The sequence below is a fragment of the Typopeltis vanoorti genome, chromosome 10, assembly GCF_054136105.1.
Source record: "Typopeltis vanoorti isolate ZY-2024b chromosome 10, IOZ_Tvanoo_1.0, whole genome shotgun sequence".
NCBI classification, from domain to species: Eukaryota; Metazoa; Arthropoda; class Arachnida; order Uropygi; family Thelyphonidae; genus Typopeltis; species Typopeltis vanoorti.
Genome location: NC_143558.1, coordinates 75,129,254 through 75,153,982, shown reverse-complemented (window position 1 = coordinate 75,153,982; position 24,729 = coordinate 75,129,254). Strand labels below are relative to the sequence as shown.

General features: G+C 36.6%; 1 protein-coding gene across 5 annotated transcripts in view; it reads left to right on the top strand.

Moving 5' to 3' along the window:
- The window catches only part of IFT43 (intraflagellar transport 43), a 263,776-nt gene that overhangs the window by 28,763 nt on the left and 210,284 nt on the right, over nt 1-24,729 (top strand). For all 5 annotated transcript variants that reach the window (XM_090399053.1, XM_090399051.1, XM_090399050.1 and 2 more), the window contains exon 2: nt 18,039-18,111. In XM_090399053.1, the coding sequence (XP_090255179.1) occupies nt 18,058-18,111 (54 nt within the window). In that variant the 5' untranslated portion in view covers nt 18,039-18,057. The remainder of the gene's footprint in view (nt 1-18,038; nt 18,112-24,729) is intronic.

The window sequence follows — 24,729 nt, the reverse complement described above, 5'->3', positions numbered from 1 at the left end:
TGTGTATAACACACACACACACACACACACACACACACACACACACACACACACACACACACACACACACACACACACACACACACACACACACACACACACACACACACACACACAGAATGATGGTGATTAGTGGAGTACCTCAGGGTTCAGCACTAGGGCCACTATTTTATTTGTATATCATTGACATAGGGAAAGATTTAAGAGCAGATATTCAGTTGTTTGCTGATGATGCAAAACTGGAGAAAGCAATAGTTGATAAAGGTAATGTAGATATCATGCAGGATGATTTAAATAAATTAGCATTGTAGGCAAAGGATAATTATTGTCAATTTAATGTTGCAAAATGTAAGGTTATGCATTTCGAGTTGAAAAGGCTGCATGTGATGTATCATATTGATGGTATGGATTGCAGGAAATTGATAATGCTAGGGATTTGGGGATAATGGTGGATAAAGAGTTGAAGTTCAGAGGGGCATGCTGAAGTTGGTAAAATAGCTCAAAGGAGTACTTGGATGTTGAAAAACATGCTCACAAGTAAAGATAAGGAAGTTATTATCTGTCTTTATAAGGCTATGAAATTCGGCCACATCTTGACTACTGTGCACAGATTTGGTCACCTGGGTTTCTCGGGGACCAGGAGGTGGTGGAGAGGATTCAGAGATGAGTGAACAAGATGGTGACAGGTCTGTGGAATACTCCAAACAAGGATAAGCTGAAGATTTGTGAGTTAGTTGTTACAAAGTTCAGTTGATGGATGGAATGGAGAGGACATGATAGAACCTTTTAAGATATTAAAGGGGTTTTATAAAATTGATGCAAGTGAAATTTTTCAGTATATGACAAATAGAGAACTATGGGCCATCTGTGGAGGTTGTGTAAGAGTGCGGTTAGTAGGGATGTGTGAACAAGATTTTTTGAGTGGAGAGTGGAATGGATTGTCAAGATTGGTTGTGAGTTCCCTGATGGTGAATGGATTCAAGGAGAGGTATGATAGGATTTGTGTGTATAAAGGTTGATTTGGGTCTCCCATAATGAGTTTCTGGACTCCTTGGAGATGCTTGAAATAATAATACACACTCACTGCTTGGAAAGAAGTCAACAGACACCCACAAGGACAATGTGCATCATGCCATGTAATGAGTCACATGTTTGTAGCCAGTATAAATTGAAGGAATATGATGCTCTCAAGTCAGTGCAACTGTTTCTAGGTGCAATGGTTGACATAGTTTAAAAGAGTCCTTGTGATAGGATGTCATGTTGCATGCCTATTTGTTCTACAAATTGTTGACATATTGGGCCATCCCAGGTCAACAATCAGTGAATACCATGCTGAGATTGAAGCACAGGGAAGCAACTGCAATCAGCAGAGGACAACCCACCACACTTACCAAACAAGACTATAAACTGCTAAGAAGGATAATATGTAAAAACCACTATTCATCAGCAGCCACGTTGAATATGTAGTTCCAGTCATCAACTGGAACACAAGTCTGCACAATAGCATTCAGAATCGAGGCACGTAACATGGGTTTCCCATGGTAGGACCATAATATGCAAGCTCCACACTACCTGAACCAATATGCAGCATCATCTTCAGTGGTGCAAAGAGTGTGTATACAGTGGGATGTAGAAGTGTTGGAAAGCTCTTTATGGAGTGATCAATTGCACTACACTTTCTACCGAACAGATGGATGGTGTGGTTGCCTGGTGAATGTCTCTTACCAGAGTGCATAATACCAACTATGACATTTTGGAGGTGGCAGTGTTATAGTATGGTCCTGGTTTGGCCTCAGACCTCTGTTTTTGGTGCCACAAACATTGACCTCCAAGGTGAATATTCTGCACAATGCATTGTTTCCTACTTTGTGCAATTTCTATGGAACTGACCATTGTCTCTTTCATCAAGACAATGCACTGTGTTATAAGACTGCTGTTGTAATTGCATGGTTTGTGGACATGCATGCCAGCACACTTGACTGGCCTTCACAGAGCCCAGAGCCATGATCTCAAAACCTATTGAACATCTGTCGGATGAACTGGAGCATTGGGTGTAGTCAAGGGACATCTGCCACACAACAGTCCTGGACCTCATTTACATTAATACAGGAAGAATGGTCTTAAATTTCCATTGATCTCTATCATGCACTTGTGGAATGTATGCCTCTTAGGATTACTGCAGTCATCACAGCAAAAGGAGGTTCTGCATCTTATTAAGGTGGGCTCCATAGCTGTTTGTTTCTCATACTATGGTGTCTGTTGACTTCTTTCTAAGCAGTGTATATTCATTTATGAGATGAATGTGTGTGTGTGTGTGTGTGGCAGAGGGAACAAGATGCGATCTCTGGAAGGTGTGTGTGGAGGAGGATGTTAGTAGTGCTGTGAGGAACAGGCATTTTCCATGGAGATTGATGGTTGGTTGGAATGCATTGCCTGAGCATGTTGTGAGCTCAGAGACAGTGACTATATTTAAGGTGTAGTATGAAGGGCTGTATGTGTGACAGTGGAGCCTTCTATAATGTGTAAGTTCTTTGACTCCATGGAAGTGTAATTATGATGATAATAATAGACCAAATATGATGTCACTTTGGTCCATTACAAATTGATTTCAGGAAGAACACACTGTTATTTCTCTTTGACTAAACTGTCCAGAATATGTAATTACGGTCAAACTTTGGTTATAACAAGCACCACAGGACTGACAAAATTTCCTCGTTATAACCATTACTTACTATGTCAGTGATGAGTTAAATGTACCTACTACTTTTCTTTATTGTCAGTAACTCGGTAAAAATAGATTCAGAAAAACAAAAGAAGGTATTAGAGAGAAAAGTTATATAATTATATAACTTGAAAATCAGAAGAATTTGAAAACAAGAACCAAACCTTGGGGATACTGTGGCAAACCCTAAACAAAACTTTGATTCAGCCAGAGAGGCATGTGGTTAGTAATCTGCAAGGATAGAAAAATCAGAATCCCATGGTAAGAGGCAGTCAACGAAAAGAAGAAAGCATATCAAAAGTTCCTGGCGAGTATATCGGCTTGTGCTCTTAAGGGAATACAGAGAAAAATGTAAGAAACCAAAGCATTGTGTAAAATTAGCTAAACAAAATTCATGGGAAGACTTTGGTAAGATCATAGAAAATAAATATCAGGAAGGTGGTAAAATATTTTGAAGGCTATAGAAAAAGCTCAGAAAGAGTACTGGTACTGTAGGAGACATGAAATCTGAAGATAAAGATATTTTTGAAATATGGAGTAGTTACTTTGAAAGATTGCTAAATGAAACAAGCAGTGACAGCATGGTGGTAGAAAACACTCAACAGGAATGAATGCCTTCTGGAATATATATCTGTACTTGATGATATTTATAGATGATATTTCACCAGAAATGCTAAAATATAGAGGCATAAAAGTTTTACAGTGGCTACATTACACAATTCAGGAGACCTGGTCAGGGGATCGAATTCCAGATGATTGGAGTAGAGCATTCATAGTACCCATTAATAAAAAAGGGAATAAAGCTGAATATGAGAATAACAGAATTTCTCTACTGAGCATTCCTGGTAAGATTTATGCAAGTATTCTTGAAAAATGGCTAGGCATTATATAAAGCAACACATAGTCTGTATTTGTAAAAGGAATTAGAGATGATAAAGGAAACATGAAATCTGAAGATAAAGATATTTTTCAATTATAATTGCTGAGTTGTAAATCAGCAATTATAATTGAAGGAGGTATAAAAAAAGATGATTTTTGATGTTAATTCAGGTGTGCAATAAGGGTGTACATTATCTCCACTGTTATTCATTATCTATATGGATCATATTATGTAAGAAAGTGGTATTGAACTTGATATCAAAATTGGAGATGTTAATCTAATCTCTTTACTTAATGCTGGATTTATTTAGGAGTGTAAACTCCTAAATAAATCCAGGACAAGTCTGCAGGATTCCTTACCAAGTTGAATAACTGCTGTAATAAATTTGATATGAAAATCAGCTTTAAAATGACAAAGACAATGAAAATAGGCAGAAACATTGAAAGCATCAACTGCATCCTGAATGGAGAACCTATAGAACAAGTAAAATATTTCAGCCATTTAGGCACAATTTTTAGCAAAGATGGGAGAAAGGAATTGGAATTTATGCAATTACTAGGGGACAATTACCTGAGGTGGCATGCGATGGAATGCACTATGGGTTAGAGTGCCAGATCTAGTAATTGCATGAGAGAATTTGTCTATGACCATATTGTCACCAGTGGGTAAGAGTGATTATATGGTCTTGATCTGGGAGATGGCTAAATGTGTGGAATTTTCAGTATTTCTTCTTAAGTAGCTTCTTCAATTTGGAGGTTAGCAATCCTGGTATGCCAAAGTGTCTGATCCTCTGCATTCTTTTGATCTTGTAATAGCTCTTTTTACCCATCCATTTCTTTATATCATCAACTCAAGAATTCTCGCTCTACCAGTAGATCTTCCCTCTAATTTTTTCTTTCAGTATTTCCAGAGATGTTTTCCCTGCCGATCCTCTTAATATGTGTCGTGCCAACTTGCACTTTCTCTTTATAAGGTCTTCCATGAGTGCTTGTTTGGTTCCCATTAACTTCAGTACCTCTTCATTAGTTTTTTTTTTTCTAGTTCCAAGAAAGCTTCGGTGCTCTCTCTTTATATCACCACATCCCATAGGCTTGCAATTTCTTGATTATGAATTTTGTAGTCAAATCAGCCAATTTTAACTTATGGATATGAGAGCTGGGTTAGAAATAAAACACTTGATCAAAGACTGGACACCTCTGATGTGGGAGTTCTGAGAAAGATTAGCAGAGTGAACAGATGGCATCATGCAGTATCACATTAAAAATTAGGTTATTAGGAAAGAACTTGCCATTGTTAGCATTCAGGAATCTTTTAGCAGAGCTAATTTCAGGTGCTATGATCGCTTAAACAGAATGGGAGAGAAAAGATTAGCAAAACAAGTGTTCTTTGCCAAAGGATCCGTATTACTGGATTGATACAGTAATATGTGCCTTGGAAGACAGAAACATGAGGTCTGATAATGTTAGAATGTTGATGGATAACAGGCTGATCTGGAGGAAAATTGTTAATAGGAAGTTAGTAATGATATAAACTTTTCATGTTGTATTATCATAAGATCCTGCACACTCCTTGAGGCTATATGATGAGAATTTGATTTTGATGATGACATGTTTTTGTTGGAAAGGTTCGTTTTTAACTGATTTTATTTTACATTTGTGGCAGTGTTTAAGTAATGTGAGGGTGGAGGATTGGTGGCTGGACTCTGGACAATTAGGTAGTGAGGGATTAGTCTCCCCATGGACAATGGTTATAAACTGGCCCATAATCCACAGGCAGTATACAAGCCTAAGTCATTCCTTTCATTTTTGTCTATTACAAGAATTATGTATTCCAGCTACCTGAACAATTAAGAATCTTTGCATAGTTACCAAAATTGGTACAGTATATTCATGTAGTATACTCATTATAAAAGTGAGTAGTTGTTTGGGAATATGCATAAATTGAAATCATTACAGCTGTGATCACATTATTTCCATGCTCGTTACAAGAAAGTCTGACTGCGTTGTAATAATCCCCATCCTCAGTTCGGAGCTGTTCTTAGTCATCCATCTCTTTCAACAAGAGAGGTAATTTACTTCAAGAAATATGAGTTTTACCTTGCAGCAGTGGAGAATATTTACTTATAGAAAAACTGCATCCTTATAATATGAAGGATGACAGCTCTTATGCAACATTATGCAGACTCGTATATTAATTTTTCTGTTTCAGCCATTACGGACAGAAATATCAATTTATTTTGTTTTCCTTAATTAGACAAAAAAAAAAAAAATCCTGTGAGAAATACTTTAAAAATAGCAGCATGTGTTTGTGTGCTTAATACAATTTCATTTTATTCTTTAATTAGCTTTATGGAAGATCTTAGTTTATATTTTATGACATTTGAATCTTCTACCCTTTGTTTTTTTACTCTTTCTACCAATTGTTACTAATGTTTTTGTTACTAATCAGTGTATGATTTATTGTCATCTAACAATGCTACAAAGCATACACTGCCATGGGCTCTACACCTCCATGCTTGCCAGTATCTCTGTTAACATGTGTCTTAGCTAGAGGTAAATAACTGAAAACTGAAACATTATAATTTTTAACTTCACTTCTCATTAATATTCACAACTCAGCCAACCAGGCCAAGCCAGCCTAGTTGGCCGAGTGGTTAGTGTATCCATTCTCCAGCCAGAAGGCTGTGGGTTCGAATCCTGCCGTAGGCATGGATGTTTGTGATTGTCTGTGAAAATGCTAGTGATGGTTGCCGGCGGTAGATGGTGGTGGTGTTTGAAGATAGTTGCAGTTGGTGGAGACGGAGAGGTGTAGAATAGGTGCCCTCCCTCGATGAGTCTTTGGACTCTCTGGAGGTATTTCGTAATAATAATAATAATATTTTACTGTGCCTTACATCTAAAATTCTCCACACAATAAAGGAATTTATTTTCTGTTTAGAACCACTCTTCTATTATGTAAACAATAGTAAGCTCCAGCATATGTTTCATGCATTGCTGTAAGTAATTATTTTCAATTTTGGGCCACTTTTATATTAGCAATATTTAATATATATTACAGTGAAGTATATTTTTCAGGATAATTACAGTAACATATATTTTTCTTGAATAAATATTGAAGTACAAAATATTATTAACATCTGACTTCCATGCAGTCAGAGACTCGTCATGGGAAGTACACACTATTTCACACAATGCTCATCCAACTGTGCTTTAAACTGATTCATTGTGCCTACATTCATAACATACTCAGGCAATGCATTCCACTCTCCATGCAAAGAACTTTCTCCTCACTCTTCTGCTCACACCCTACTTATACAGTTTCCAGCGATGGCCTCGTGTTCTACCCCCCCCCCTCACTTTCTATGAAAAATATCTTTCAATCTTTTTCACAATGCACAGTTGGATGAGCATTGTGTGAAATAGTGCGTACTTCCCATGATGGGTCTCTTGACTGCATGGAAGTCAGATGTTAATAATATTTTGTACTTCAATATTTATTCAAGAAAAATGCATGTCACTGTAATTATCCAGAAAAATATACTTCACTGTAATATATATTAAATATTGCTAATATAAAAGTGGCCCAGAATTGAAAATAATTACTTACAGCAATGCATGAAAGATATCATGTCAACCTCATAACAACCCCTGACTAGCTTATATGTCTCAATCATATTTCACCCTCTTCCTCCTATTCACGAGATTCTGTAGCTTGCATTCTCTCAATCTGTCTTCATACTTAACATTCCAAAGACCACTGACCACCTTTGTGAACTTCCCTGGACTCTTTCCTCATCACCATGAAAACCTGGCAACCTTATCTCTGCACAATAATCTATATGGGGCCTGAGCAAGGACTTATACAGTGGCGTCATAGCCTCCTCTATTTCTGCATGTCAAGGTCCTCTGCATCATTGCCATTATCCAATGTGACGTCTTCACAACTTGTGCAATGTGGACCCTGAATTTCAAGTCCTTGTCCACCATCACTCCTAGATCTCTCATCTCCTCTACTTCCTTTTAAGTTTCTCCACCAAATGTATACTTTACATCCCATCGTTGCTTACCAAATCTCAAAACCTTACACTTTTCAACATTGAACTGACAGTTCCACTTACCTGCCCATTCATGCAATCTATTCAAGTCTTCTTGCAAGGTCATAACATCCACTTGCTCTGAATTGCAATTCCCAGTTTTGCATCATCTGCAAACAGCTGCATATCACTAGTTAAACCCATCCCAATATCATTAATATAAAAATTGAACAACAATGGTCCCAAAACTGACCTCTATGGTACACCACTAGTGACCTTTCTCTTTCTGGATACTGCATCCCCATATACAATTTTCTGATACCTATCTAACAGCCAGTCACTGATCCAACTAAGAAGTCTGTTATCCAATCCCATCTGTTTCAATTATTTAAGAGCTTGTCATTTGGCAGTCTATCAAAAGCCTTTGCAACATCCAAGTACACCACTATATATGCATTTCCTCTGTCCATGGTATTTGTCACCTTGTTATAGTACATCAGTAAGTTAGTGAAACATGATCTCCCCTTAACAAACCCATGCTGATAACCACAGAGAATACTGCTGTTATCAACCCATTTCTGTATCCCACTTCTCACCAATCTCTCCAGAACCTTCACCACAACTCCAGATATATACAGTCCGGCCTATAATTTGAAGCTACAGCCTTATCACCGCCTTTATGCAGTGGAACAATTTTACCTTCCTTCCTTCCTTCACTGGGAACCTCTGCTGTTCAAAGATTTTTATTAAACATGCTTGCCAATGCTACTGCTAATTCCCTGGTACACATTCCCTTAAGATACATGTTGATATGTCATCAAATCCTATCGTCTTATTGACATCAAGTTTATTTATTTCCCTCAAATACCTCCTGCTCACTCACAATTAACTCATCCTTTCCTATGTCCTCTACACTTAAGTTCCTCATGATTCCGCTCTGATCAGGATGAAACACTCTTATAAATTAATTACTGAATACCTTAACAATTCTTCTGCAGCAGTTACCATTCCACCACTTTCATTTTACCTTATTTTTCCAAATTTCATGCTTATCTCCACATTCATCCATTTTACACCTACCTTATTCAGCCTTTTGGCCTTTGGAATACATTCACACACTGATGCTGTTATGTATTTCTTTGTCAGTTCCCATGCAGAATTTATTTCCTTACTTCTCAACTCCTTGTTCCATGTTATAGCTTCAAGCTGTCTCCTAAGCTTGTCATAATCACCAGTCTTATAATTTCACATATATCCATTCTTCATTCCATATACTGTCATCATGGCATTAGTTGACCTAGTTTTAATTACTAGCAGTTCTGTAATGCAGCTATTGCTCTCTGGAAAGATACAGATTTCATTTTCATTGTAGAACAAGCAAAACATCAATTTTTCAATTAAAGGGTGAGTAAGCTGGTCTCTTACTGCTTCTATTCATTTGGCATCTCCTATTCAGGAGGTTGACTACCATGATGTGACTCATGGCTGATATGTGATGAGAACGCCATTTTTTCCACATATTGTCATAAGTATTCATGGCTGTAATCCATGTGTGGTCACAGGGCCGTTTGCCTATTCTGAGGGACAAAAAACCTGTGTTTCCATGTGAAAAAAAACCCTCTACCTCTGTATGAGACCAGCTAACTCACCTTTAGTCAAAAGAGACCAGAGAAAGGTTCTTCACATCATGGATGGGAATCGAACCCAGGTGTTTCTGATCAAAGGGCTTTGTCTATACCAATTCAGCTACTGAGGCTCCTCTAACTGCTAACCTTATACAAATCTCAAATGTGTCTAGTCTTGGTATATTGTTCTCACATATGAGATGGACCTTTGAAATCATCCTAAAAATTCTTTGTTATTTAAAATAGAACATTTAGGTTAGTTAATGATCTCTCATGGGATTATTATTATGTCCACATTTTTTAACCCAAATTAAAAACCTAAGGACAAACTACATTTTTACCTGTATATGAAAAGATTTTCATGACTGCAACCAAATGTGGATATAAATTTATTGACAGCATACTAATAAATTATATTACACAAAAAATGTGTTATGAATTTCATACAAATGAAATTGCAATATGTTTTTGACAAAACTTAACAAATTTCCTAAGAACATAGTAAAGGAATTAATGTACAGTGCTTACAGAAAACTATGTGGAGAGACCACATAGTTTTTAACCCAAGTTAAAAACCTAAGGACAAACTACATTTTTACCTGTATATGAAAAGATTTTCATGACTGCAACCAAATGTGGATATAAATTTATTGACAGCATACTAATAAATTATATTACACAAAAAATGTGTTATGAATTTCATACAAATGAAATTGCAATATGTTTTTGACAAAACTTACAAATTTCCTAAGAACATAGTAAAGGAATTAATGTACAGTGCTTACAGAAAACTATGTGGAGAGACATTTCAGTTTGGAATATGTCCACCCCAAACTACTAAACAGTTCTCACAATATCGTACCATGCTTAGCACTAAGTGATTCAGACGTAGTTGAGGCAAACTGGCTCACTCCTTCTTCAGAGCATGGATGATGCTTTGTTTGTCTTCTAGAGGGAAATTTTGATCCTCAGTTTGTCTCCCTATTACTTCCCATATGTGTTATGTGGGGTTGAGATCTGGGGAATGTGCTGACCACTCGATTTGATTAATATCTTCAGTCTCCAGAAGTGTTTCCACTGCTCATGTACAATGTGGTGTGGCACTGTCATCCATAAAAATAAATTCTTCGACTACAGTACCACCAAACAATCAAACATGACATTGAAGAACTTTGTTGTAGTATCATTACCATTCGTAGTCCCTTTTTCCAGCACTTGTAGGTCGGTGCATCCATTAAGCATAATTCCTCCCTACACCATAACCCCAGTACCGGTGTATCTATCCCTTTCAAGAATATTCTCACATTGGTAAGCAGTACTACTTTCACGATAGATTAAGTGTTGTCTAGAATCAGAGGAAAGACTAAAATGTCTCTCACATGTAAAAAGTACATTAGCCCATTGGTGTCTTGTCAAATTTTTATGGGTACAACATCACTGCAAATGTGCTCTATGATGAGCTGTGGATAATGGGATGCAGACTACAGATCTTTGGGCATCTAGGCCTGCTTGCAGACATCTTGCCACAGTTTGTCAAGATATCCAGGTACTTGTGCTTGAATGGAACTGACTTGGAAGCATTGATTACATTTTGCTGTTATAACCAAAAATCTGTCGCTCCATGGTAGAGTGAGGGCGACCTTTTACCAAATGTCTGGAACACATTCCATGTTTGAAACACTGTCCAGAGCCTGGATATGCAGGATTCCAAACTCTTTGTCAATATCAATAATTCTGCAGCCTTCTTCAGGGTTTCTAATAATTCCTCCCTGCATGAAATCATCTAGATGATGTCTTTGAGACATTACAAGGCATCCAAATTTGCAACTTTATTTCTACATGAAAAGAGCTTTCTTCAAAAACAGTTAGCTTCGCACAACCTTTTGTCTTTTATCCTGGTGAGTATTACTGCACGTCCCCTTTGGTGTGATTCAAAAATTTGAATGTGTTCCCACTTTCTACTCAAAATCATCAGTTATATAAATTGCCACAAGCCAATTCGTCTGAATTTGCCTTACCCATTGTAATCTTCAGAATAGTGTTTGTCTGTAGGTTTTGAACACCGGTGTGTGTGTGTGTGTGTGTGTGTGTGTGTGTGTGTGTGTGTGTGTGTGTGTGTGTGTGTGTGTGTGTACACACACACACATATATATATATGCATGTAGAAAGTATTTTACCTTGGGTATAATAAATGTTAAAGGTACCAAGCTATTTTAAACCTGGTTTTACTCCATTTCCCAAGTAAGTAAACAGACAAGTAAGTCAAGTTTGTGCCTGCAAGTATAGGTGACCCTACACGTAGTGCAAGTCAAGGTAACTCGTGGTAAAGGTGGATAAGCTCTGATCACTATTCTTAATATTTACCCTTATTAAGTATTGTTTGTTTGCTTACTTGGGAAATGGAGTAAAACCAGGTTTAAAATAGCTTGGTATCTTTAACATATATATATATATATATATATATATATATATATACATGTGTATGTCCATGGGTGCTGAACTGGTTTCCTTTCTTCCTCCACTTTCCTCTAGATCAGAACTTTATAAAGGGGCGGGGGGAATTCTCTATTGTGATGTGATTTTTTGAATACACAAAAAAGAAAAAAGTTTTTCAAGTGTACATGTTTTATACAGTTTAAAATTACCACCTTTAAGCATTCCTGGGTCAGAAATAAAATGTCAATTTTACTCTGATTAAAGAACAATTTTAATATTGCTATTTATAAAGTGGAAAAAGAGAATTGCACAGATATCATGGTTTTTTCATCAGAAACCATAAGATCAATATTCTTTGAGATCGTTCTACCTATACACCTATGTCCAGAGATCCCACCAAATCACAGGTAAACAAATTAAATCGCTTGCTAGGTAATGCTAATTAACTAGATGTTTACACAATCAAGAAGTTGAAGATTTTTCATGTCAGAATGTTTAGATTATATGGACTACCAAAAGTACATAAAATGGGTATTCCTTTGTGGCCAGTGGTCTTTTGCATCAGTTTTCCTATAAACTGTCAAAATTTCTATCTGACTAGCTCTCCGATCTAACTGGAAAATCACCTTCCTACATTAAGAATACATATTTCATGTCTAAAGTGAAAGTTATCCACCTTCACAGCTCTGACATCATGGTGAGCTTTGATGTCTTTAATGTCATTTCTCTCTTCACCAACATTCCATTAGATATAATTATTCATATGCTCTCTAAGCATTTTCCAGCTGTTGACAGTCTTGTGTATCTCTACTGATAGACAGAAGGTTGTACCATGGATCTCTCCTTATCACCACTCTTATCCAAAAAATTGTGCAACACTTGAAGAACGACCACACTGCTATTGCTCCTTGTCCCTCCACTTGGTTTCATTATGTTGATGATGTGTTTGCTATTTGCCATTCTAGTGAAGAATTAGACAGATTTTTAAATAAAATGAACAACTATTTCCTTAGAATAAAATTCACATTAGAAAAAGATAATAGCATCCTTCCTTCTTTTCCTAGATTCACTTGTAAAGGGGGAAGTTGATGACTTTCAACTTTCAGCATTCTCCAAGACTGAATATATCACTCTTCACAAAACAGTATTATCAAAACCCTTGCCCATGGGGCATATGTTATCTGCTCTTCTGAGGACACTCTCAAACTAGAATTGCAATGCATTAAAGCATTTTTATACTTAATGGTTGCTTTTCATCCAAATTACATGACAGCTTAGATAATTACTCTCATGCTAATAGCTCATCATCAGATAACAAGAAAATTACTATTCCATATATAAAAGTTTTTTCTTTTAAGGTTACATGGTGGTCACATTCATAGTAAAGAATTTATGGAGACACAACACACATGTTAGAATAATTACTTTACTTAACATTAAGAATATAAAATATATAAATATATAAAAAGGTTTTCTATATAAATATATAAAAGGCTTTTCTGAATGTATCTCAAAAGTTTTAAAAGTTTACTTCCAGACAACTTTCAAGATTTTAGTAAACAAGATTTACTAAAATCTTGTTTACTGATTCCAGGAATCAGTGGAACTTCAAAAATACCTAAACAAGACTATACCACTATGACTCGTAACAGGTGCCAGATTTTCTCTCACTTCTTTGTTATCTAGCCATCATGTACCACTGATAAGCCTTTACATAGATATCAAAGCAAGGCTGAACTCCTTTATAAGAAACACAGCACAATTTATTGAATGTACAAAGGATTTAATAGTAGATCTGACTGACCTTCTTGCAGGCTTGTTTACTAATGTTCCTCAATCACATAGAATTACTTGAGGAACTATTTCTTCCAGACACCGTGATGCTATTTAAACTCTGCATCGACAGCACTTTCTTTAAATTCCAAGAATTTTACAAACAGAAAGAACTAGCATTGGACTCTTCTTTGTCAATGTTATTAGCAAATTTGTTTTGAGTCATGGAAAAACAAGCCTTGGAGTTCCACAAAGCACTACCCCACATTGTGGCTAAAATAAGTCAATGACATATTCATTATATGGCCTGGCTCTACTAACCAACTGCAGGGATTAATTACTCACCTTAATAATATTTATCCCAGAATCAAATTCACAGTTGTATTAGAAGCTAATAGATCTTTACTGTTTTTAGAAGTATCTGAGTAAAACAAACTCAAGCTATTCAGTTTATAGGAAGCTGATGCATGCTAGATGCTACCTATATGTAAAATACATATCTCTGCCATCCAGCACAAAGTATTGACATTACATGACAGAGCATACAAGATATACAGCAGTTTAGAAAAAAGAAATGAATTAGAATATCCCAGTTCTATCCTACCAAAGAATAGCAACAATAAAACATTCATTAATAAAATCTTGAAGCAATTTCCCTACACAACCAAATTAGCAAGAAAAACAAGATTACAGAGGAACAATACTTCTCACCCACATTTGGTCAGTCAGGAGAAGATATCAAAGATACTATGTCAGCAAGGGATTAAAGTTGCCTTAATTCTGCTAAACAAGATTTTAAGTCTCATTAGATATACTCATAAAACTTTGCATAACAATTTGTTGCTGGCCCACCCAATACGCAAACAAAGCAGGGAACAATTTGTCTAGTACCCAGCATGATGGTAATCATATCAACGATGAAGATAATTTCTTCGCTATTCTGTAGAGTCACTGTAGAGTAGAGTTTATGTTATAAACAGTGTCATCCTGCGTACATGGCCCTCTACACAATTATTTATTAAAAATTTATTATTAAAAATAGAGAATTTATTTTTAATAAATTCTCTATTTATTTATTTATTAAAATTAGAGAAAGAGAATAGAACATTGACATCCTATTCCTTCTTTCTTTTGAACTGAACAGAGTACAAAAAGTAGTTTCCAATTTTACATATTCTTTTCTTCTGCCTATTGCATTAAGAAAGTTTTAGGAGGGAAAAAAATGAATCACTATTTTGATTTACTTATTATTGTTCTTTAGTCACACTATATTAATTGGGATATATATGTCAACTTTTTTGGCATTTTTTATTGTGTTACATGACTATACCATTCAGTGGAGCACCTTCATAGTGTAATTGGAAGAATGACAGGGACATGCATCCTTTGATTAGAAAAGACCTGCGTTTGATTCTCATCAGGATCTGAGAAAATCTTTATATGGGCGTTTTCAAGTGAGTTTTTACAGCTGGCTGGTCTCATCATACAGAATAACTGAGTTTTTGCTTCTAGGAAACTTGGATTCTTGTTTTGTCCCCCAAAACAAGTGAACTCACAAGAGACACACACACACACCAGATTAACAGACAAAAATATTGTATAGAGTGTAGAAGATGGTATCAACAGATGGCAACTTGTACATGGTAGATCATGTAGTAATGTAACTGTGTGGAAATGTTTATGTATTTGTCATACATGTTGATTGGATTTTAATGGTATAGATGCAAACACAAATTGATAAGAAAATAACTATTTATTGACTTAATTGCTAATATTTCGCTGGTATTCTATTCAGCATCTTCAGAGCACACAAACAAAGTTTGTTACAGTAGCAAGCATAAAGCCAACCACAATCCGGTGTAACAGTGGGACTAGTACGGGCAATTGTAGCATGCAACACAAAGACTAAAGTCCTAATTAGGTGCCATCTAAGTTGAAAAAAAAAAATATTAGAGAGAAAGCAGGTATTAATTTGGTTTTAGGATGACTATCTCCCAAATCTTTGGTAGACTTATACAGCCATACTTGTTGAAGTTTTGAGTATGTTTCAAGGCTTCTGTTGATTCTAGGAACAACCTTTCTGACGTGTAAAAAGCAGTGGCCGCAATTACATCAAGATGGCATCGTTGTGAACTTATCATCGGTAACCTTATCCAAAGAAGCCATGAGTGTGTTAAGTCAAGGACACAACTTTGCTGTTACTCCTAAAGTTCCAAAAGCCAAAATAATGGCTTCTGTTGAACGTGGGATATACGACCTGCTTCCAGCGATAGCCAATAATATTCGGTTAGACGTGGCCAACATCCTAGTCCATTCTAAGTCTCCCAAAAATAATATCCCACATAAAGAAATCATGGCTCTAAAAGAGCTACACAATAATAACCACATTACCATAAACAAAGCAGACAAAGGAAACACAACTGTGGTGATGGATACAACAGAATATGAAAGCAAAATGCATGCACTTCTCCAAAAGCAGTCAACATACCAAATTATAGATCGGATCCCACCAAATCACAAAAGAATAAGGTGTGCAAATTATTGAACAAAGTCACTTCCTGGCCTAAAGAAAGAGTCAACAAACTCAAGCCCTTCCACGTTAAAACATCCAGGATATATGGAGCTCCAAAAATTCACAAACAAGGTACACCTTTACGCCCTATTCTAGATAGTATCAACAGTCCTACATATAAATTTGTTAAACATTTAGCCAAACTACTAGCCACTTCAACAAACATTCTACCACTTTTGTTAAATATTCTACCCACCTAAAAAAGTATTTTAGAAAACCACACCTCAAAAAGTTCATACTTGATGGTGAGTTTTGATATCATCTCACTATTCACGAATGTACCATTAACTGAAACCCTTAATTTACTAAATTCACAATTTCCTCCTGATATATTTCAGCTATTTAAATTCACAGTACAGGCAGGTTATTTTACATGGAAATGGAAAATATACAAACAATTAGATGGGACAGCTATGGGATCCCCTTTCCTCCCCCTTAGCCAACTTTTACATAGAACATTTGGAAAAGCTAGCTATCAATATAGACACTCTCAAACCTAGTCTCTGGCTATGCTATGTTGATGATGTGTTTGCTATTTGGCCACATAGCCCAGACACATTGAATACATTTTTAGTGCATTTAAATAGCCAGCACCCAAAAATCCACTTTACAATGGAACTAGAAGTCAATGATCTGCCCTTCCTGGACACACTAATCACACATCTTCCAGAAGGTTCCGTATCATTCTCGTTTTATAGAAAATCTACACATATAAGGAGATATTTACACAAACAATCACACCATTGTTTCAATGACATTGCTCTCACTGCTGAATTTTCTCACCTACGTCACACTTTCCTGACTAATGGCTATAATCCCGATAAGATAGATAAAATACTAAATTCTCCCAAGAAATCCCCCCCCACTATCTACCACAGAAGACTACAACAAAACTGTCACCATCCCATACATTAAAGTCACATCTGAAAAGATATCTAGAGTGCTTAACAAACACTATGCACCGTATTTAAACCTTATGTGAAATTGGCAACTCTCATCCATTCACCTAAGAACAGATTCACGCCTTTATCACATCCAGGAGTGTATGAAGTGCCCTGTTCATGTCATCGCACCTACTATGGAGAGACAGGAAGAACTGCTGACATCTGCCTCAGTGAACACAATATATCCGAAACTTTCGCTATGGCAAGTTGGGTCTAGCAGAACATGCTTTGGATATCCCCCTGCAAACAGGATCAATTGAAAAAAACAAAAGTGCTGCACAGAAGCTTTCACAAGTGAAAGAGTTTCTTCCTGCAATCAACAGAAGCCTTGAAACATACTCTAAAGTATCAAGGCTCAACAAGTATGGCTGTATAAATCTACCAAAGATTGGGAGACAGTCATCCTAACACCAAATTAATACCTGCTTTCTTTCTCTCTCTCTTTTTTTTTTTTTCAACTTAGATGTGTCTAATTAGGACTGGACTTTAGTCTTTGTGTTGCATGCTACAATTGCCCATACTAGTCCCACTGTTACACTGGATTGTGGTTGTCTCGCTACTGTAACAAACTTTGTTTGTGTGCTTTAAAGATGCTGGATAGAATGCCAGTGAAATATTAGCAATTAAGTCAATAAATAGTTATTTTCTTATCAATCTGTGTTTGCATTTATACAGTTAAAATCCAATCAACATGTAGTACTATGTAGTGTAGAATGGCTTTCCTGAGATGACTCCTAGAACTCCATAGCAGAGATACATAGTAATAATAATAATAATAACAGAACTGTTGTATCATGAAATGCAGCAGTATGGATGAAAAAGGAGAATGAGAGTCAAAGAGAGGAGGATTAATGAAAGTTTTAGAGGGGGCTTAATGATAATACTGATGGTTACAAAAAAGCTTGTGGAGGGAGAGAAACAATGAGTGTAGTTTGACCATTGTTTTTACAGTATTTTACTTTTCCATATTATTAGTATTTTATTCATTTTGTAAAAATAAAAGAACGCAGATTTTTTACTTTTATGATTTTTAAAAAAAAATTTTTTTATTAGTGAACTGCAGTATATAACAATGGAAGATGATGATTTGGGCCTTGATTTTGATCTTGATTCTCCACCTAAAAAGGTTAATATTTATTCTTGTTAAATTTTGAATATTATTGTCAGAGTGCTATTGATGCATTAATTAAATTTTTAGCCCAAGATTTGGTCAGAGGAAGGTGTCGTATAGATACATGTATTTTGGGAGAGGAAAAAAGGACACCCTGATAAAAGTCCGAGGCAACTAATTAAAGTAGTATAATTTCTTTGGAATATTAGCTGTGAGGATACATCGAATGGCATATCTTGCAAACTTAGTGAGAGCCTATCAGTATAGTGTTATATTGTTTGGGGATTTTTAGTGAACTCCTTCCCTTCCTCTGGCAAAACTTGTCACAAATAATCAAAAAGTTTTTATTATGTGTGATGATGCAATTTTTATAAATTTTTATATTTTAGTCTAACATTTTTATTTTTATTATTCCTAAAAATTCTTTATTTTGATAACTTCACTTTATTATACCTTATTTGTCTGTCATTAGATTTATCACAAATATAATGGTGATCATTGTACATTTCCATTTTCCTCATGAACTGTGCCTGCCATAATTTTTTGGTCCATTCTAAAGAACACTCTCCATTGTTCTTTCTCCTAAATTTTCACTCCTTGTACGAGTTTTCTCAGTATCCAGCTTCCTTAGCATAATCATTGGTAATGCCCTTTGGCTGGAAAGACCTGAATTTGAATTCCCATTATAATAAGAGATTTTCACCTAAAAAGTGAGTTAGTCTCATGTTACATAGACATTTTTTATCTCATATACAATGAAAACTACCAGAGAAGAGAAATATGGCTTATAAATATTATACTCTCCATTTGACTTAGTCTTACATCCATCCAATCTCTCAAGTGGGTAAAAAAGGGTAAAATAGCTCAAAGGATTACTTGCATTTCGGAAAACCCATGAACAAGTAAGATAGGGAGGTTATTATCCCTCTTTATAAGGCTATGATTCAGGCCACATGTTGACTACCAGATTTGGTCATGTGCATTTCTTGGGAATTAAGAAGTGTTGGAGAGGATTCAGAGACTGGTGACCAAGCTAGTGACTGGTCTGTGGAATGCATCCTATCATGATAGGTTAACGGTGTGTTGGCTACTAAGTTTGGTTGAAGGCGGGAAAGAGGGGACATGACAGCAACTTATAAGATATTAAAGGAGTTTTATGAAATTGATAGAAGGGAAAGTTCAGTGTATGACAAATAGTCTGAGAACTAGGGGTTGTCTGTGAAAGTTGGGTAAGAGTGTAGTGTAGTGTAGTGTACACTACACTACACTACACTACACTACACTACACTCTTACCCAACTTTCACAGAGTAGCGTAGCGTAGTGTAGTGTAGTGTGTGATGTAGAATTTTTGTGTGGAGTGTGGTGAATGAGTTGAATGGATTGCCAGAATTAGTTGAGTGCCCTGACAGTGAACAAGTTTAAGTTTTGTGTATATAAAAGTTAGTGTAGGTCTCTTACCATGAGTCTCTGAATGGTATTATTTATGGTATCTCTTTATGGAGATATGGTAAATAATAATAAGCAGAGGCCCTGCGAAACATTAATTTCACTCCTTTTACACTCTTTTTGTTCTAGTTGATGCATTTTGAATCTTTGTTTCATGCAACTTTTTTTACATGTATCAATTTAAAAGTCAAATAACTTGTGAATTACAAGTCATGTATAACTATATGATTTGTTTCAATCAATAAATTTAAAGTAAAGTAAGAAAAATATACATATAATCAGAACAAGAAAATTGCCTAATATGCATATCCTTATTAATTTGATTATTAATATTATTATTATTATTATTACATGACACCTCCAAGGAGTCCAAAGACTCATCGAGGGAGGGCACCTACTTCTACAACTCTCTGCCTCCACCATGATTAGAAGCCATACCGAACCACCACTACCATCATCATCTACACCAATGCCATCTACTGCCCACCATCACTACTAGTATTTTTTTTGTCTGTAAATTGCATGTGTTCTCAAGGCCAATGTGTCTGTATGCAGGATGAAAAACCTGAGCTTCTGGGAGAAAAGACCCTGCCACCTCTGTGTGAGATTGGATAAATCAACTTCAACCGAGAAAGCCCATATAAAGATTCCTCTCGTCACGATGAGAATCGAACTCGGGCCTTTTCTAATTGAAGGGTGCAATGTATTATCATTCTTCCAAGGTGCTTATTAATATGATGGATAGATGTACAGGAAACAGAAGCTTCAGACTGCTTATATATATATATATATATATATCTCCATGCATCAGCTTTTTGAGATATTGCAAATAGCATCTTGGTGGCAAATTGTATTTTTTTTTTTTTTGTGTTGTCTGTAGCCCAGTATAGTGCTAGTCAGTTTTGGGATTTATATATACACTGCTTGGAAAGAAGTCAATGGGCATCCTATCTTAGTCTTCATTTGCAACCCACATATGACACTGATATGTTTATAGGTCCCTTGACCTCTCATGTAGGGGGATCACTATTAAAAAAAAAATTTATGTGACAGCATTAGCTTCTATATACTAGTTTCATAGCCACAAAGAAACTTCATGCAAAAACTTTGTTTGCTTACACTTGGATAAAGGATTAAACAAGAACATTATTTCTTGGCATTTTTAATTTATGCTATCAGGTCAGTGAAACTTGAATAAAAAAAAATTCACTAATAAAAGGTTAACGTACGGGTGCATTGGCAGTGCTTGTGTCTTTTAGGCCGTGTGAGGTGAGGCAACTCCAATGCTGTAGATTGTGTTCTTATAAGCTCTGGTGTCTTTTATAAACTTTCCAAGTTTCTACACACACTGCTTGATAAGTCAGTGGACACTCTCAAGAGCAAGGTGAATTGTGTGCCATGTAATGAGTCATGTGTTCAACTATGTTTAGGTGAAATGGCTAGGACAAGGGAACTGACAGAGTTTAAAAGAGTCATTGTGATAGGATGTCATGTTACAGGTCTATCTATTTGGCAAATTGTTGACATATTAGGCCATCACAGATCAACAATCAGTGATAACATACTGAGATGGAAGATCTGGGAGTCAACTGCAAGTGCTACCAGCAGTGGTAGCACTTGCAGTTGACACCACACTCACTGAACATGCCCGTAGGGTGCTAAGTAGGATAATATGTGAAAACTGCCATTTGTCAGATGACACATTGAATGCCAAGTTCTGGGCATTGACTGAAACACAAATCTGCACAAAAACAAATTCAGAACCAAGGCTCACAATATGGATTTCCATGTTAGGACTGCAATATGCAAGTTCCACATTACCCGAACCAACATACAGCATCGTCTTCAGCAGTGCAAAGAGTATGTACAGTTAGGCTTGGAAGCTTGGAAAGTTGTGTTATGGAGTGATGAATCATGTTACACCCTCTACTAAGCAGGTGGATGGGTGTGGTGGAGGCCCGGCAAATGCCTCTTACTAGAGTGTATAATCCCAAGTATGAAATTTGGTAGTTGCGATGTGATGGTTTGGTCTTATTTTTCTTGGTTTGATCTTGGACCTCTGTTTGTGGTGGATAAAAAAAGAAAAAAAAAAAAAAACTCCGAGAGGTATCTAAACATTCTAGATAACGTTTCCTACTTTGTAGAGTTTGTTGAACTGACCATTGTCTCTTTCAGCAAGACAATGCACTGTGTCATAAGACTGCTGCTTTAACTGCATGGTTTGTGCCCATGAATATCACTACACTTGACTAGCCTCCATGGAGTCCTGATTTCAACCCTATTGAACACGTGTGGAATGAACTGAAGCATTGAATGAGGTCAAAGATCATCCACACAACAATCTGGGACCTCATTAGATGCCTACAGGAAGAATGGTCCAAAATTCCCATTGATTATTATTGTATGCTTGTGGGAGGTATACCCCATAGAATTTCTACAATCATCTCAGTGAAAGGAGGTCCTACAGGTTTCCACCTCCTCCTTACCACCAAGAAACCCTGGCACCCAGTGCAGCAGTTAAGATAGGGTCTTATCAAGGCTCGATAAAGAGGAACAATAATCTGCTTGTCTCTGCTCGTCAAAGTATTCTTCAGTAACCAAGTAATCTGATGAGATGCTTTAGCCACTTTTGCTGTGTGTCCCCTACACTTTAACTCCCTATCCACTAACTCTCAAGTCTCTGTTTTCATCAATTTCCTGGAGTACAGTTCCATCAATGTTGTATACAGCTGGTAATCTTTTCACCCCAAAATACATGACCTTACACTTTGCCACATTAAACTGACATCCATTCTCTTTTGCCCAGTCTGCCGACCTCTTCAAATCACCCTGCAAAATTTTGACATCATCTGTATTAACTATTGCTCTACACAACTTTGCATCATCTGCAAACAACTGGAAAAGTTCCTCTCAGATATTTTTCTGTATCATTAATGTACAAATTAAATAGTAGCAGTCCTAGAACAGAATCCTGCAGCATGCCACTAGTCACAGGTCTTCTTTTGTATTTTACTCCTGAATAAACTACTCTTTGATATCGCTCTATCAGCCACCATCCTATCCATCTCATCAACTCTATATCCATCCCCATGTGCTGCAGTTTACTGATTAGAATTCCATGTTAATATCCTGTCAAAGGCCTTTGCAAAGTCCAGCAGTATCACTGTAAACCCATTACATATATCCAACTCAGCTGTCACTGTATATCCTTCACAAAACCATGTTCTCTCCCCCCCCCCCCCCGCAATACAGTATCCCATCTCCATTCATCCATCCATTCTTGTATTTTGCTCTTGACCAACTTCTCAAATACTTTAACAACAACTCCTGATATGCTGATTTTTTTGGTAACTTGCTACATCAGCCTTGGAGTCTCCTTTATGCAATGGAACTATTTCCCCCCTCATTTTCCACCCTCTCAGGTCTAACCTAGAGCTGAGACCTAGATTAAACATTATGTTCCAAGGCCACGACGATTCACTCACTGCTTCATATAAAACTCGAGCTGGTATACCATCCAATCCTATAGCTGTATTCACTTTAAGGTTCTATTAATATGCTATGCACCTTCATTTCATTTACCTCAGTTCCCATATAAGTCTTCGTCTCTCTCTCTCTCTCTCCTTCCTGCAATATCACTACCTGGATTACTCTTGTAAAGTGTTTAGTTAGTAATTATACTATTTCGATTGATTCGGTTATCTCCCTATCATCGGCATTCATTAAAATCATTCTGCCATATGCATTCTTTCTTTTACTTGCAGCATATCAAAAGAACTGTTTGGGATTATCTTTAACCTGCATTGCTAATTTCCCTTTCTAGTTACCCTTCTGGCCTGTGCTTTGTACTTTTCATGTGCGTGCTACCTTTCTCCTTAAATTCTCTCCACAATTGTTTCTTTTTTTTCACCTGTAGCTTAATGATCATATTCATCTATTTTACTCCCACCTGATTAATTCTCCTGACTCTAGGTATGCAGTATGCCATTTCCTCCTTCAAACACTCTTTTACCACTTCCCATGCACTATCAACATCCAGCCCTTGCAATTTTACATGCCATGGCACCAGTCCAAGCAATCTCCTAAGTTTATCATGTGATTATACCCCCATTTTAACTGAAAATTCGACACATTTAGCCAGCTCCCAAGTCAAGACCGTATGATCATTCTCACCAATTGGTGGCAACATGGTCATATTCGTTATAGATAAATTCTTATCTGCATTTACTAGATTGAGCACTCTCGAACCCCTAGTATATTCTGTCACATGCTGTCTCAGGTATTTATCCCTTAGTAACTGCATAAAATCCATTTCCTTCCTCCAGTGTATCCTCTCCTCCTTCCAGTCTATGTTCCCATAGTTGAAATCCCCCCCATAATATTTACCATCATATTTTCCACCCGCTAGTCTATAGCAGCATTCAACTGTGTATATTGTTCTACTGTCCTCAATCTCACATTAGATAGCCCCAAATGTGCCATTTTCACTGAGCTGCAGTTCATCAGCTATCATTAATAACACTCTTCTCTCCATTTTTTTCTCTCTATCCTCCCTGAACACTCTATACCCTTCACATCTGTTAACCATGTCTCACTAATGCCAATAACTTTTGGTCAGGATGAACTAAAAAATTCATCCTGCTTGTTCTGAATGCTCCTGGTATTTGTGTACATAAAGTGCAAATTCCCCTTAGGCCCACTGCTATCCTGTTGGTTTATACTAACTCTCCAATTCTGGTTTGTTACCAGTGGTACTGACGTATGCATATTATACACATTCTTATATTATTCTCAACTGCCTCACTCCACACACACTCCTGCATAAGCTACACATCGTTCTTCACTATTATGGGCCTCCTTCTCAGCTTTATTCTGTCATACTACAGCAACAGACTCTGTATCTTAACTCTCTCACTCTTTTCTTTTGCCACTCCAGTAATTCTTTCATGTTCTCTCTCTCTTGCCACACTTTTCTCCTTTCAAATCATTCATTCCAGCCAATATGATCATCTCTTTCACCTGACCCTTTTGTACTCGAATAGCCTCACTAACATCATTAATTTTTTCACCCAGAAGGCACAATTTTGTCACTCTCTTGTCGATCACGCCTTTTATGATTGAATCATCATACAGGTCTCTCTCCTTAATTTTTGTTTCTTTCTTGGTCAAGCCCTCATTTTTTTTAT